The 16,937-nt window shown below is 48.5% G+C and overlaps 1 protein-coding gene across 2 annotated transcripts in view; it reads right to left on the reverse strand.

The window, feature by feature from the left end:
* Positions 1-7,808: 7,808 nt before the first annotated feature.
* AspRS-m (aspartyl-tRNA synthetase, mitochondrial) overlaps positions 7,809-16,937 on the reverse strand; it is an 80,687-nt gene continuing 71,558 nt past the window's right edge. For both annotated transcript variants that reach the window (XM_084607536.1, XM_084607535.1), the window contains one exon: positions 7,809-8,055. In XM_084607536.1, the coding sequence (XP_084463662.1) occupies positions 7,841-8,055 (215 nt within the window). In that variant the 3' untranslated portion in view covers positions 7,809-7,840. The remainder of the gene's footprint in view (positions 8,056-16,937) is intronic.

The following is a 16,937-nucleotide window of genomic DNA, read 5'->3' on the forward strand; positions in this document are numbered from 1 at the left end:
GCTCCCTTTCGACAGAGGCGGAATGGAAAGGCATCCGTGTGCTGTGCGATGTAAGTGCAGGTTAAAGATCCTCACGTAGTTGAAATTACTCCGTAGCCATACACTACGGCACCTTTCACTTTACTCTTCATTACCCCACCACTTCTCCAGTAAAAAAAATCAATGGGTCCAATTGGGACCACCAGTCAGATTGAATTGGTTCTGCCAATCCCAAATGGTTTTTCCAATGGGCCCTGTCCAACCCAACTGGTTTCTTCACTCCCAATTGGAAAGCCCAATGGGTTTCCTCACTCCCAATTTGGATATGCAAAGTTGGTTTCTTCACTCCCAGTTGGGACGCCCAGTTGGTTTCGTGACTCCCAATTGGGAATGAAGAAATCAATTGGGAATCCAAATTGGGAGTGAATAAACCAACGGGGCATTCCAATTGGGATTGAATAAGCCAATTTGGCTAATTGGGAAGCCCAATGGGTTTCTTCAATCCCAATTGAGATGCCTTCACTCCCAGTTGGGACACTCAATTGTGTTCTTCACTCCCAATTAGGAGTCACGAAACTAATTGGGGTTCTCATTGGTTCTAATTGGTCCAAAGGAAACATTCCCAATTGGGAAAGCCGTCAGTGTAATCCTTGACTGAGTTGTGCACATATATACATACCTCTTTATAGAGACAACAGTGAAAATTTTTAAGTTCTTATAGCCACTTATTTTATTAACTGATTTTATTGTGTCCACTGTAAGTGCATGACATATTTAAGTTAACTCTGAATAACAGAGATGTGTCACTAGTCTCAGCAGCACTGTTCAACGAATGGAGTATATGTCTGCAAAGAAAGCACTGGGCCCTGATCGGGCTGTGACAGGTAGGTCAACGCCGCTTCCGGCGGGGGCCAGCCCGCCACGGAATTTTTATCTGTTGTAGGCCCTCATTGCACCCGCCCACGGCCGCTCAATGGAGGCGCACTTGGGTGCGGCCCGTCGCGTCGCCCAAAAGAGCCGTATTGCGCCTAGTTCTCATCGCCACCGCTGCGGCGCCACCGCTCCGGGACGACTCTGGGCGGAGAGCTGCGCGCAGCGGCCGTGGCTGTGCTTTCGTTTCGGCGTCCACGTGGTCGGCGCTTGCTCAATTTAGGATTATGAGCGGCGTTTCACACATTATGTGATGCTACGTGCAAGTTTGCTATTGATAAGGTGATAGCGGCAAGTCATCATCACTAGGCTTTTCCAAGTCATTCGTGGTCTTCCGTTTACAACGAGAATGAGGCAGTCGTGTGCTTCGCTAAGTGCGCACCCATTTAGTTGCGTTTCAACCACTTTAATAAGGTATTAGATATTACAATCTTGAAATCGGGACACGGTTTGGGGCCATTTATTCAGCGTGCACTTTTCTGGAAACTTAAAATTCAGGACGTAGTGTTCAACATTATTATTCAGCCTGTTCCTCCGTTTTCACTGGAAATAATATTCAAGTGGGTACCACCACCAAAACATACTAACACAAACTGTTGCAAAAGAAACAACACAAGACAGCCAGTTCAACGACACGCCCGCAGGCTCAGGCAATTTTTTTTTCTCGTTTGATTATGAAGCCGCGGGATGCACAGAAGACACGCAAGCTTGTTTTACAAGCGAAGAACTTTCCTCAAAAAAGATTTATATGCAAGCGTGATTTTTTCCACTGTCTGATTGACGTTGCCTGTCCAGTAGGTCAGCAGTGGTCGCATTAGTGTGGTTAGGTCCTTAGCGTGACTGCGGTCTTCTCTCTCGCAAATCAACTTCGTAAATTGCACAGAATAGGGAAGAAGGGATGAAACTAACATGTTGCATAGCTTGCTGCTTCTTATGACCTGCAGGCACTTCAACACCTTGCTAACAAAGGTGCATGGTGATTTTCAGATACCTTAGGCGACCATCATCGAGAATTTTGATAAGTCCAGGGTTTTGCAGGAATCACAAGGCACAAAATTAATAAATGGATGGGGACTAATAAAATAAAATTATTGACACTCTAAAGTAAGCACTAGAGGTTATTTAAACTTTAGTAATATATAAATATAGAAAACACAGGTAGGCACTGAAACAGAATAAATAAAAATGTTTCATGAGATTCTGTAAAACTATTGTTACTTTCTCTTCAAATGGACGTGCAGGGTAACCAACCAAGAATGCAATCGGTGCTAACTCTGTGTCAGCTGCTGGTTCACACCACAAATGAATGAATCCAAGCCGACTCGAAAACTCTCTCGCAGCAGACGTGATATGGCAGTTGGCAAGGTAAGGCTTTCATAATCACGAATGCCAAGTTTTATAGCTGCCTAATTGTTGATAGGTGCATCTGCAGACTTTGATGCTTGCAATATGCCAACCTGCACAAAGCATGGCAAAATGTGCATAATCTCAGTCTATATATATATATATATATATATATATATATATATATATTTTCGCTAGTGGTACCTTCAGTACTTTCTCCGAGGTGAAAACTGCAGCCCTTGCGTCAACTTTGTCGTTCCCGCCTTTTAATTGCCCTAGGCTGCTAAAAAGCGATACTACAGACCCGCTTTCAGAGCCTGCTTTAGGGCGTATCGGAAGCTGAAAATAAGATTCGGTTAAATGCAATGCACTAGTAAGGCACACAGAAGACGTTGTAAGATACTTGATGCGATCAAGAAGGTACTTAATTTGCACCACTGTGGATCTGGTTGTCATGATTGTTGCTTCGTACGTTTGTTTGGTTAGCCTTTGCTTCGACGTGCCTCCTTGGACCTGAATGTCTTCGATATGGCAAAGTCCAACTCTAACCAAGAGAGTCGCTCGTCATCTGAGCGGCTCCTCTTGGTGTCTCCATGGCTTCACTCATGCGATGTTGGGCAAGGCATACCATTTTGATATCATCGTCATAAAAGTAATCGTGGCGGAGCTATCTTGAAACACACATGCTTCAAGATGACACGGGGGGGTCCAGGAGAAAATGAAGTGTAGCTATAACAAGTGGGGAAAATAAAGCTATTAACCTGCGCACATTAATTTTTTCAAGGTTGTTTAGCTCAACATGAGCCCGCGTGAGTAACTTAACTTGTAATGTGGGCAGTTCGGGAACACGGAGGGGACAGCTGAAGGAAGCAGGATCTTCAGCTTTATGTTCTTCCTGTAATCGTCATCTGTGAAGTGCAGTGAGTATACTAGTGACTTGTCACTCGGCTCCCACCGGCTTCCTTTTCCATCCTAACCCTCCCAAAATATGTTTTTTCAGCCATGCTGCTCGACGTTGTGAATCGCACGGAAACTCATAGTAACCGATCTTTTCTTGCTTTCGTGGTGCACAGCGGCACACAGCAGTTGCCTGGCATGGTGCTGCATACGCTTATGACGCTGTTGACACAGGCACCGATGACACGCATGCAGAACTATCAGAACCACGCGGTTATGCTGAGTAGTCAAAACGATGACACGCACCAACCCAGCCAGCGCGCTACTTCCGCGTCGTCTGCTCGTCCGTGCCCGGCGTGCCGGCGGCGCTTTGTCCTGGAGTGGTGGCGCCCCCGCGGAGAATGACGGCGGAAACTGTAACTTCTCCCAATACGCGCTTCCCCAGCCATTGAGGCGCGACGCGACGGGCCGCTCCAAGTGCGCCTCCATTGAGCGGCCGTGACCCGCCACTGCTTAAGTGGTGGACGATGACTGTTGCAGCGCGCGTCTTTCTCTCACTCTTCTTTTTCTTTCTTCTCTACTTTCTCTCTTCTGTCCGCACAAAGAGGAGCCGTAGTGGAGGACTACAGAGTAATTTCCCCAGGTGGTCGAAATTACTCCGTAGCCCTCCACTACGGCTCCTCTTTCTCTCTTTCCACTTTCACTTCCATCTTCCTCCCTTCCCTTACGGCGCGGTTGCGGCGTCCACAGAAAACAAGTGAGACAGTTACCGCGCCTTTCCCTTCCTATAAATAAATCGGTAAGGGGATCTTTAACATGCGCTGACATCGCACAGCAAAGAGGCGTCCGTGTGCTGTGTGATGTCAGCGCACGTTAAAGATCCCCAGGTGGTCGAAATTACTCCGTAGCACTCCACTACGGCTCCTCTTTCTCTCTTTCCACTTTCACTCCCCCCTTCCTCCCCTCCCTTACGGCGCAGTTGAGGTGTCCACAGGAAACAAGTGAGACAGTTACCGTGCATTTCCCTTCCTATAAATAAATCAGTTAAATCAGGCCGTTAAAGATCCCCAGGTGGTCCAAATTATTCCGCAGCCCTCCACTACGACTCCTCTTTCTCTCTTTCCACTTTCCCTCCCACCTTCCTCCCTTCCCTTACGGCGCGGTTGCGGTGTCCACAGAAAAACAAGTGAGACAGTTACCGCGCCTTTCCCTTCCTATAAATAAATCAGTTTTAAATAAATCAGATGGCTTAGCTTTCGAACCCGACCTCGGCGGCTGCGTTTCGATGGAGGCGAAACGAAGAGGCGTCCGTGTGCTGTGCGATGTCAGCGCACGTTAAAGATCCCCAGGTGGTCGAAATTACTCCGTAGCCCTCCACTACGGCTCCTCTTTCTCTCTTTCCACTTTCACTTTCATCTTCCTCACTTCCCTTACGGCGGGGTTGCGGTGTCCACAGAAAACAAGTGAGACAGTTACCGCGCCTTTCCCTTCCTATAAATAAATCAGGTGGCTCAGCTACAGAGCCAGTAGCAGGCCCGTGCATTTTCTTTTCCTTCTTCCTACAGCCACAACAACAACAGTTCCTGGCCCTACTGGGCTGGGATGGTAGGTAGGTCAACCCCGCTTGCGGCGGGGGCTAGCCAGCCACTGATTTTACCTGTTGTAGGCCGTCATTGCACCCGCCACCGCTTCGATGGTGGTGGACGACGGCTGTTGTTGCGGCGCGTGTCTTTCTCTCCCTCCTCTTTTTTCTTGTCTATTTTCTCTTCTTTCCGCACGAGGCAGTGGAGGTGGCTCAGCTACAGAGCTGCAGTAGCAGGCCTGTGCATTTTCTTTTCTTTCTTCCTACAGCCACAATCCTGTGGATATATACATTAGTGGTGGTGGTGGTAAAACATTTATTGTGGGAACCAGGGTACAAGGGTTGAGGTGGTTCCTGATCCCGGCTGGTGTCTGTCAGGCCGTGCCTGGCAGCGACCGCTTCAGCCCAGTCAACTAGCATTTTTTGCGCTGCTGGGTTCGAGCTGGAGACCGCGATCTCCCAACCCTCTTGGTCCGTGAGGCCCCAGTGGGGCGGTGGCTTCAAATCTTCGCATAGAAAATTATGTGATTGAAGGTGGCTCTAGGTGCGCCGCATAGACATCATGTGGGGTCGTACCGGCCCGGGTTTGTCAAGGCCAACCAAGCTGGGGAGGGAAAGGTTTTGGCTTGTAGTTGTCGCCAGATTATTTGTTGGGGTTTTGAGAGATGTGAGGTGGGGGATATGAGTCGTTGTTCTCGGTGTTATGTCATGATAGGTGAGAAGTCTGTCCCGCGTGCTTCCCCAGTCTTCAGTATGCCCCGCTCGGTTGACGTGCGCTCGAGCAGTTGAGTGGGCTGCCTCGTTACCGGGGTTGCCTGCATGGCCTGGTACCCAGACGATTTGAGTGGGTCGGGGAGCTGGGGAACCAGAGGTTAAGATTTGATGGGCGACTGGGTTTATTTTCCCTCTTGTGAAATTTGAATAGCCTTTTTAGAATAGCTGAAAATGAGTCTGGCAGTGGACGAAGAGATGGCTAGCGCTATGGCTGCCTCTTCGGCTTCTATTGACGTTTTTGCTTTGACAGAGGCAGAAACTATATGATTGAAGTTATCAGAAATCACTGATGACATATGCCGTGGGGGACTGTATTCTGCCACGTCTACCTAGGCCGCTTCGGTGTCAGTCGCGTGTGCTTTGTGTAATGCCTTGGCTCAAGCTTCTCGTCGTGCCTTAATTGTGGTGAGCATGGTGCATATTTTTAGGTAGGGGTTGTACGGTAAGATTGTCCTGAATGGGTTGGGGGACTAGGTGGCTGTTTTCAATGAGTGGACCAATTGGTTGGAGTTTTAGCGCTGCGAGAATGAACCTGCCCGTCTCTGTGGAGGAAAGTCTGTTGATCCGGGCAGTACGATGAGCTTCCACTAGTTCTTGGATTGTGCGTGCATTGAATTTGTGTTGTGATGGATGTTTGTCTCTCATGATTCCTGTAAAAACTTGTAATTTCATTCCACTTGTATAAAGTCAGCTCCCCTGTAACTTCTTGACAAAAACATTGAAACTGCCTCTCCATTCTTTTTTTTTTCAGCTATGTGAGTGTAAACCATTTGGACTCAATGGGTATGCCATCTGAATTCAATTGGTGAACCATTTGGTCTTCATGCATGATCAATTATTACAATTGGAAGCACCAATTTATATCAAATGGTCAGGCTCAATGGGTGGCGAAAACAATTGGTTTTTGACCAATTGATTTCAGTTCAGAAATTCTAAATTGGACCTATTAATTTTTTACTGGGTCCCTTACAGCAGACCAATTCATTTCAGTTCAGAAATTCCAAATTGGACCCATTGATTTTTTACTGGGTCCCTTACGGCGCCGTAAGGGACCCAGTAAAAATTCAATGGGTCCAATGGGCGCCGTAAGGGAGCCAGTAAAAAATCAATGGGTCCAATTTGGAATTTCTGAACTGAAATGAATTGGTCCGCCGTAAGGGACCCAGTAAAAAAATAATAGGTCCAAATTAGAATTTCTGAACTGAAATCAATTGGTCAAAAACCAATTGTTTTTGCCACCCATTGAGCCTGACCATTTGATATAAATTGGTGCTTCCAATTGTCGGTTCATGTCCGCGGAAAACGTGTGACAGATACTGCGCCTTTACTTTCCTATAAATTAAATTGATTGTCAGACCCCACACGGACACCTTTCGTTTCGCCTGCATCGAAACGCAGCCGCCATCGGTAGGATCCGAACCCGCGGGTATTCTGGTGCGGTATCGGTCGTCTTAATCACCATGCCATCGTGACGGGGCTGGCCGACAAGAAAGGGACTTTTCCAGGGATGCATTTATAAGTAAGCGTCCACCGAGAAGGTAGATAGTGCGCATTTTCCTCAGCAACCAAACCAAGAGACAGAAGGCCACCGTCGTGGTGGAGTAGTGGTTATGATGCCCAACTACTGTGCCAGAGTACCTGGGTTCGAACCCGACCACCGGCTGCATTTCTATGGTGGGGCAACGAAGAGGCGTCCCTGTGTTGTCAGTCAGCCATCAAGCAGCTCATCGTATCAAGCAGCATTTGCAGCATCGAGGCGATGCTGCCAAGAAAGGGGGGCAATGACACATGCCATTCATAGAAGACGAAGATTTGAACGGGCGATTTGGAGATGACGAAGCGAAACGGACCTCCGCTTTCGTGCTGACCTGACTGGTTGTGGGTGTTCTTCGGTGCCAGAGCGCCTTCTGTGTAACGTTACGTTGCAATATGTGTTCAGCTGACATCATTGTGTGCCTATTAAGTGATTTTGATGTTATGAATCACCTTCAAGATTACAGCTCATCAGTCATGGTTAGTCATGTGATCATGAGCCATCTTATCATAGTATGACACTCTGGGTGAGACTTCTTGCTAGACAGGCTGACCCAGTTTGAATTTGCTTCAGCATCAAAATCACCCGGATGGAACCAAGTTTTCCTCGGGACCTGCAGAAGTAGAGCTATCCCTCTATAGCCCGCACACAATGACTAAGTGTCCCCTTTTCTTCTCCATCTTGGCAATCTGAAATGCTCACCCATTAAAATGGTGCGACCACCAGATCATCATCACCATCCCTTCGTCTGTCTTTCATGTTATGAGATGGCAGAACCTAACCAGCTGTCGCTGTGAAAATTATAATTTATTCTCTTCAGGTGGCAAAACTGTCTGCTGTCCAACAGGGGCTGCCTGGTGGCAACATCCATCCAGGTGGTAGAATCTCCTCTCGCTGGCTGCCAGGGGTGCAGGTGCACCACCCATCAGGTCACGGCCCTCTGAAGACTTGGGGAAGGCAATGACATCTCGAATGCTAGGCGTCTTGCAGGCCAGGCACACCAGCCGGTCAAGCCCTGTGTCAGAGATGCACGGTCAGAATGACGCAGTCCTGACAGCATGCCCTATAGCTTTTTAACTACACTAAGAAAGTGGGTGGAGAAAATTGGGCCCACATAGCTCCTTGGATCTAAACACTGAATTATAGTTTGCCTTCCTTGCTAATTCGATTTAGATTCTCTAACTCATCATGTAGCTCGTTCTCGCACAGACAAAAATTGTGCGACATTAGCAGAAAGTTATGTGGGTGGATATCAGAAAGTTTGCAAACGACTTAGATGGCACACGGCCATGTTAACTGGAGAGATATTGGAAAGGCCCTGCAGTGAGTACAGTCAGGTTAAGGGTAATAATGATGGTTATTAGTGTGAAGGTGGTCATACATTGTCAGCGCTGAGTAAAAATCTTGCTTGTAGTTCACTGGTTGCCATAGCAACTGTGACAGCAGCCATTGTCAAGCCATTGAAATGGCGCGTGGAACAATGGCATGTGCAATATATTCCTATGACAGGATCCATCTTTTTGCCTCTGGCATACCATCATACTTCATAGGGCATCACCAACACACCGCCATGTGATGCCAGATTACCTTCTTTTGTATCGATACTTAGGAGCCACTATTCACGTAGTGTTCAAGGCAGTATCACACCATTTCGCTTCCAATTTAGCATCCATCCACTACTCAAGTGGGAGGCTAGTTTGCGACAGATATTTAATCAATGATGTATACACCTCTACTTGTATGCTGTGCAATAATAACTTTTAACACTTTGCCAAACTCTGTGCCAGTCTCTTAATGCTAATTCCCCAAGCAAAGCTATGCCAAATGTACTCTCTCACATTAATCATTATTAGTGGAGTTAAACCATGGCTTTCCTGATGCATGCATTTATAACATATTCAATGTTTACACACATTGAGTTTAGAGTTTTTGTCACGAACTAATGCAAGTACAGTATGTAGTTCCAACTTCTTCAAGAATTTATTTCAAATAAATATGCAGAAATTCCATGTTTAGAATTTTCTTGCTTAACACAGCTGCTCACTGGACTGGGTATTTCAGTGAATGCTTTCAAAAATTCTTTAAAATAGGGAATTCAAAAGAGAAAATATTTTTGGAACAAACCTTCAGCCGCAGCGGAAGTAATTAATTTATTCAAATGCCCTAAAGGCCCGAGCGGGCATTACATAGGGGGGGTGAACAATAGTAGTGTAAAACAGGAATTCGGCTCTGATACGTTCAGCGCCTGATGCTCTGAAGAGAACGACAACCATGTTCAACGCGCGTGACGGTCAGGAAAGAAAACGACAACGAAGCTCTCTCTCCGACGCTCGGGCGTGCGCTCACAGAAGTGCAACGACTGATCGCAGAACGTTCCACTGACTGTTGACGGCGTAGCGCCCTGTTCAAGGACTCCTATTACAAGTGGTGGAGGTGACAGCAATCCCCTCAACCTGGAGCTTCGCAGCCGAGCGTTGCCTACTACTTCCGCAATGCCTGGAACTGCCAACCAACCGCCAACCCCATCGCCTGTCATCCGTCCTGGTGCAGCGCGTCAGCGCGACCCCGCCATCTTCAGCGGCACCGATGACACGGATGTAGAAGACTGGTTGGCGTCGTATGAACGCGTAAGTGCGTACAACAAGTGGGACGACAACGTGAAGCTCACAAACGTCAGTTTTTGTTTGAGCGACGTGGCCAATCTATGGTTTCGCAACCATGAGAGTGACATCCCTACCTGGGCGGCTCTCAAGACCAGCCTGACCGAAGTTTTTGGCCGTCCCGCTATACGTAAGCTTCGCGCCCAGCAACGCTTGCAAAGTCGGGCCCAGCAAACCTGTGAGAACTTCACCAGTTTCATAGAAGATGTCGTCGACCTCTGCAAACGCATCAACCCTACCATGAGCGACGCCGAGAAGATCGGGCACATTATGCAAGGCATTGACGATGACGCCTTCCATATGCTCGTCGCCAAAAATCCCCTAACTGTGTCCGATGTTATCAGCTTCTGCCAAAGCTTCGACGAGCTGCGCAAAAGGCGGCTTTCCACACGACGTGCTGGCCTTCAGCAGGCCACCCTTTCCAGCTTGGCTCTCTCCAGGGACGGTGCCCTGGATCAGCAGTCGCTCATTCAGCAGATTCAACAGTTTGTTCGTAAGGAAGTCGCACGCCAACTTTCTTTGTCTACCTGCCCGCCAGCACCTGCGCCTGCGCCGCCGCTCACTCCCACTCTTCAGCGTGTCATACAACAGCAGGTCGCTGAGGTTCTGCCTTCACCTCCTCAGCAGCCGTTGGTGGCGGCTCCTCTCACGTAGGCTGATGTTTTGGTGCAGCCACCATCCCCTGTCGTCCCTGTACACAGCCGGCCTCCCCTCCTATACGAGCCTCAGCGACATCAGCAACCTCAGCAGCCTACAATCCCCCCTTTTTGTCCGGTTCTCCGCCATCGACTACAGCCACAGCCTTCCAACCCCTGGCGCACACAAGACAACCGACCCATTTGCTACGCCTGTGAAGTCGCCGGCCATGTGGCCCGTTTGTGCCGCAATCGTGGCCCTCGACCCTACGACTATACACGTGAGCCGATGTACAATCTTACCCCGTCCCCTTCGCCCGTGTTCCCTGATGCGCCTCCGCAGTCCTCTTCAAATTATGATCGCCGATCCCACCGCTCGCCTTCACCTGGCCGTTGTTCCCGTTCTCCGATGCTCCGCCGCCAATCAGCCGTTCACACGGAAAACTAACGGCCGCAGTTCCGGAGGCAAGAACTGCGCCATCAGGGACTAACACAAGACCTGTTTCAGTACCAGCCAACATTATTACCGTATTCATTGAAGGAGTTACTGTCGAAGCACTTGTAGACACTGGCGCAGCCGTATCAGTTCTTAATTACACCCTCTGTCGCAAACTCAAAAAGGTAATGACGCCGCTTCCTGCCATTTCTCTTCGCACCGCCAGCGCTCAGGACATTCGCCCATTAGCCGCCTGCACCGCCCGCCTTGTCATCGACGACGTTCAATACACAATAGAATTCCTCGTCCTCGCCCGCTCATCACACGACGTCATCCTTGGTTGGGACTTCCTCTCCAATCATAACGCCATAATAGACTGCGCCCGTGCTCAACTTGAGTTATCACCCCCCAGTGACACTTCTTTCGACGTATCCAATGCTGCTGCCGCTACCGTGCACGTCGCAGAGGACACCGACGTTCCGCCTTTCTCCTGAGTGCTTGTGCCTCTTTATTGTGCTGCTCTTTCCGACGCCACTGTTATCTACACACCCTCGTTACGATGCGCTGACCAAAAATCCGTGTTGCTGCCCCATGCTGTGCTAAAATTTTTTTCGCAGCTCAACTGCTATTGTTGTTTGTAACCCGTGCCCCTGCCCAACTACTTTGCTCCGTGGCCAGTCACTGGGTAGCGTTGCTTTGCTCGATTCCACTCCCACCTATCCCTTTGTCGATAACACTGCCGGCCTTCGCATCAGCGCCATAACGCCTCTTCCTGTTGCCACTCCATCGTCCCTCAAAGTTTTCCACCGGTCCATCGACACTGGCCTGACGCCCTTACAACGAGCCCAGCTTGTCGCCATCCTACAACGTTTCGCGGCTTCGTTCGACTCCCAGCAAACTTCGTTGGAGCGCACAACTGCCGTTACTCACCGCATTGATACCGGCACGCATGCCCCTTTGTGCCAGCGTCCGTACCGTGTTTCAGCCGCCGAGCGCCGCATTATTGACGAACAGGTGACTGACATGCTCCACCACAACGTCATCTAACCGTCGCACAGCCCTTGGGCGTCTCCGGTCGTCCTGGTCAAGAAAAAAGACGGTTCCATCCGATTCTGTATAGACTACCGCCGACTGAACAAGATTACGCGCAAGGACGTTTATCCTCTCCCTCGTATCGACGATGCCCTTGACTGCCTGCAGGGAGCTGAGTTCTTTTCTTCAATAGACCTGCGTTCCGGCTATTGGCACTTGCCGATGGCAGAGGCCAATCACCCAAAAACCGCTTTTGTCACACCCGATGGGCTCTATGAGTTTAATGTCATGCCATTCGGATTATGCAATGCCCCTGCCACATTCGAACGCATGATGGACAACCTACTCAGAGGGCTCAAATGGCACTCTTGCCTTTGTTACCTGGACGACGTTGTCATCTTTTCCCCAGATTTTCCATCTCACCTCCAGCGCCTTGAGACAGTTCTGCGATGCCTGACCGAAGCTGGCCTCCAATTGAATTCAAAGAAGTGCCGTTTCGGAGCACGACAGCTAACCATTCTCGGGCATGTCGTCTCCAAGGATGGCGTTCTTCCCGATCCGGCAAAACTGAGCGCTGTGGCAGAATTTCCCAAGCCAACTAATGTGAAAGAACTCCGCAGCTTCGTCGGCCTCTGCTTGTACTTCCGCCGCTTCGTTCGCAATTTCGCCAAAATCATCAACCCTCTCACCAAGCTTCTGTCCAGCCACGATCTTTCAGCTTGGTCTCCACACTGTGATGATGCCTTCGCGACACTCCGCCACCTTTTGACGACTCCGCTAATCCTGCATCATTTCGACCCTTCTTCTCCCACGGAAATCCACACTGATGACAGCGGCGTCGGCCTCGGAGCAGTACTTGCTCAGCGGAAGTCTGGCTTTGATGAGTACATTGTCGCTTACGCCAGTTGGACCCCAACAAAAGCTGAAGCAAACTATTCCGTCACCGAGAAAGAGTGTCTCGCTATCATCTGGGCAATAGCAAAATTTCACCCCTACTTGTATGGCCGTTCTTTTGATGTCGTCACCGATCATCACTCCCTCTGCTGGCTGTCTTCTTTGAAAGATCCTTCTGGTCGACTGGCCCGTTGGGCTCTGAGGCTCCAAGAATACGACATTAACGTCATCTATCGCTCTGGCCGTAAACATGCCGATGCTGATGCTCTCTCACGTTCTCCATTGCCGTCTGAAGCCACTCCTGCTATATCCGTTCTACACCCCACCGACATGCCCACCGATATGACCTCCGAGCAACGCAAAGTCGCATGGGTCGCTTCACTCCTGGATGTTTTATCTGGCCGCGCTTCACGACCTCCTTGCCGCGCTCTCCGTCGCCAGTCTCACCATTTCGCCATCAGAGACGAGCTCCTCTACCGTAGGAATTACCTTCCGGATGGTAGAAAGTGGCTGCTTGTAATTCCAACCCATCTGCGCTCTGTGACTTGCTCCCATTACCACGACAATCCCCAGTGTGCCCACGCAGGCTTATTGAAAACCTTCACTCGCCTGCGACAGCGGTACTGCTGGCGTGGGATGTACCGTTATGTTCGTCGGTTCGTCCAGTCCTGCCAAGAGTGTCAGCGCCGAAAACACCCACCTCGCCAGCCCGCCGCTCCTCCGCAGCCACTGACCTGCCCAGCTCAGCCCTTCGAGCGCGTTGGAATCGACCTGTACGGCCCACTTCCTAGCACATCAACAGGCAATCGCTGGATCATCGTTGCAATTGATCATCTCACACGCTACGCCAAAACGGCGTCTTTGCCATCTGCTACAGCCCAAGACATTGCCTCCTTCATCCTCCATCACATCATTCTTTGCCACGGGGCTCCCAAAGAATTGCTGAGTGACAGAGGTCCCGCCTTCCTTTCTGAAGTTGTCGAAGCTGTTCTTAGAGAATGCAAAATCATTCATCGCGCCACCTCCGCATACCATCCGCAAACAAATGGAATGGTTGAGCGTTTTAACCGTACCATGGGCGACATGCTGGCAATGTATGTTGCTTCCGACCACTCCAACTGGGACCGCGTTCTTCCATTCATCACATTCGCTTATGACTCTGCCACTCAAGCAACCACAGGATTCTCGCCATACTTCCTTCTGTACGGTCGTGAGCCCTCTTGTACCATGGACACCATTCTCCCTTACTTAACGACCAGATTCTTCCAAATTCACGACTGTTTCACAAGCTGCAACTTATGCTGAAGAATGCCGCCAGCTTGCCCGGTACTTCACTTCTCACACTCAGCAACAGCAGAAAACCACACGAGATCAAACTGCACTTCTTCCTACTTACCGTACAGACTCCTTGGTCTGGCTATGGGTGCCTTCCTCCAGTCCCGTCCTTTCATCCAAACTTTTGAGCAAGTATCAGGGCCCCTACCGTATTGTCAAGCAAACATCCCCCGTCAACTACCTCATCGAACCCCTTACGCCATCCACTGATCACCGTCACCGCAATCGTGAAATAGTACACAGTAACCGCCTGAAGCCTTACTACGACCCTGCCAGCGTCACATCGCCATAATCCACCAGGATGTCATCTTTTCGCCCGGGGGAAGTTGTAAAACAGGAATTCGGCTCTGATATGTTCAGCGCCTGATGCTCTGAAGAGAACGACAACCATGTTCAACGCGCGTGACGGTCAGGAAAGAAAACGACAACGAAGCTCTCTCTCCGACGCTCGGGCGTGTGCTCACAGAAGTGCGACGACTGATCGCAGAATGTTCCATTGACTGTTGACGGCGTAGCGCCCTGTTCAAGGACTCCTATTACAGTAGAAATAATGCAATAATAATGTTGATGTTGAAAAGCTAGTGTTTCAAACACTCAAAATATAGACAGATGGCACCAAACATTAAAGTTTTTCGGAGAACAAAGTTTCAACATGGAAATGCAAGGATGAAGGTTACAGCTCAAGGTGACGTTTTAGACCAGTTATAAACATTTCATTGTCACTGGCAGATGCAATAGTGCCAGGAAGTAGATGCCATTGATGAATGTTGAGGAGGAGAGGCGAATGAAAGAAAAGAATAGTTGATGATTAACATGTGGGAATATGTGATGGGCCAGTGTGATATCCAATGCAAAAGAATGAAAATGATATAATTTGTAGAAGGACAGTACTAAAAGCATTCACCTTTGAAGAAGACGTAAGTCAAGGCTTTTTTTTTATTTCGAATACATTTGCTGACTGCGAGTAGTTTTTAGATGTGAAAAGGCTGGCTCTACTCTAAACAACCCTCCTAATTAAACTGCTGATTAAATGAAACTAACTTTATAATTGATGTCGTTTGGTGATTAGTGCCAATGTGGAGCTTGAAGCTATGGACAAGAAGATGAAAAACCCAATTTCTAAAGGTCTCCTGCACAAGGAAATCTAGCACTCGTTCCTGCACAAAACTAAGACTGAGCGCACTAGACACGCAGGAAGTTCAGTAGAAACACCATCTGCTAACGACATGTTGCAGCAACTAAAGCGACAATTTGAACTGCTTTAAAGGAGTACAGACACCCAATTTTGGTTGCACTTTTCGTTCCCATTTCAAGTACGTATTCATGCTCGGAATAAATCACTTCACTGCATTTTCGCGAATATTTTCTCCTCATCCATCTCAGTTTCCTCATATTTCTTTGCTGGCCGCTTCGAGGGTGTATAAGCGCTCAAGCTGCAAAACAGTAGTCCTTGGTGTCCTTTTGGATGTATGGCTTCTTGACTGCCTCTTTCAGTGCACTCATTTTTTTTCAGTTAGTTGTATTCAGCTGTTGGGTGCTAGCAACAGCGGAAGATCTTGGTTGTGCATTCATGGTGTCGACCGACACAACTACTTCCTGTGCCCATGCTGCCAGCGGAGCCTGGAGAGCTTAGATGCTTGTCCACGACACTGATAAATTCACCCACCACAGCCTGCAAACAGGTCCTGCCATTCCTGGCTAGTGGCGACATCTACTCTCTGGTTGCTGCACGAATGCACTGGTTTATGACAGCATTGGTTCATGATTGACAAAGTTCAGACCCAAAGCCAGCACCTACTCCTCCACTTCGTGGCACTGCCAAACAATATAATCGGTGACAATAGACCATGCTTATCCAACTGATTGCAAGAGCAGACACAACGTCATAGGCTCCCTTGTAGAATCTACCGGTTGCTAGAGGCAACCTCAGAGCAGCTAATGCATGGAGCAAGGGTGTATCTCTTCTCTCCCCATTCCTGAACTTTGGATATATATATATAGTATACACATTTAGTATGCAAACAAAAATCTACACAGCTTCATCTTGCTGGTCATGCCAATAAGTGAACAAAAAACTGGCTGCACTGGCTTTTAAATATAGCAAACGATTCTGAGAAAAGTCTTCATTTTTTTACTTCAAATAAATTTATGCAGTCCCACAATGAGAGGCTGAGTTTTGGGACAAAATGCTGGCTACATCTAGAAATCTTTGGCCACTGCAACTGGTAAGAAGAGAGCAGCATCCTGCAAATCTGCTTGCAGGCACTACTCACCTCTTTCCACTGAAAAAATACCAACCATCCCATCCACAAACCACCCACCACACCAATAAATGCTCCCTCAAAGTCAAAGTGAGGCTGGTAGTATCCTTATTATGCGAGAAATTTCAGCGGGACTATCATAGCACTCTGCAGATATTTTGGTTCCAGTGAAATGAAACTGAGACCATAATTTTTGTTTCATATGCACAGTTTAGACAGCAAACACCAAGCTTTTGATGGTTGCCTACTATATCCCTCATCCCTCCCCACCTTTGGCCCTGTATCGCAATGGGTTGCCCCCTCACAGAAAGTTACGCGGACACCTTTGGCATGTAAGCTGCATGACAGACCTTGAGAATTGTTTTTGTGCCTTCGCTTTTGAATGTGCAGTCAAGTCAGGGCATAAAACTTGAAGGTTTTTGCTGACCCGAAGACACCGTTGCTCAGTCTTGCAGCTACAAAGATACCTTGGCTCAAAAAGTGCAAATTTTTCTATCCTTTCAAGATATACAGCATGTACTACTGCAGATGATGATAAAACATATTTCTTTTACTAATTCTCAGTAAGTTTCCACAAAGAAGCTTTGCGACAGGATAGCAAATGAGCCATATGAATACTTTCACTTTTTTGCCGATTTTGTGGG

Source organism: Amblyomma maculatum, chromosome 6 (assembly GCF_055883805.1).
Source record: "Amblyomma maculatum isolate TAMU_Amacu chromosome 6, ASM5588380v1, whole genome shotgun sequence".
In the NCBI taxonomy this organism is placed as follows: domain Eukaryota; kingdom Metazoa; phylum Arthropoda; class Arachnida; order Ixodida; family Ixodidae; genus Amblyomma; species Amblyomma maculatum.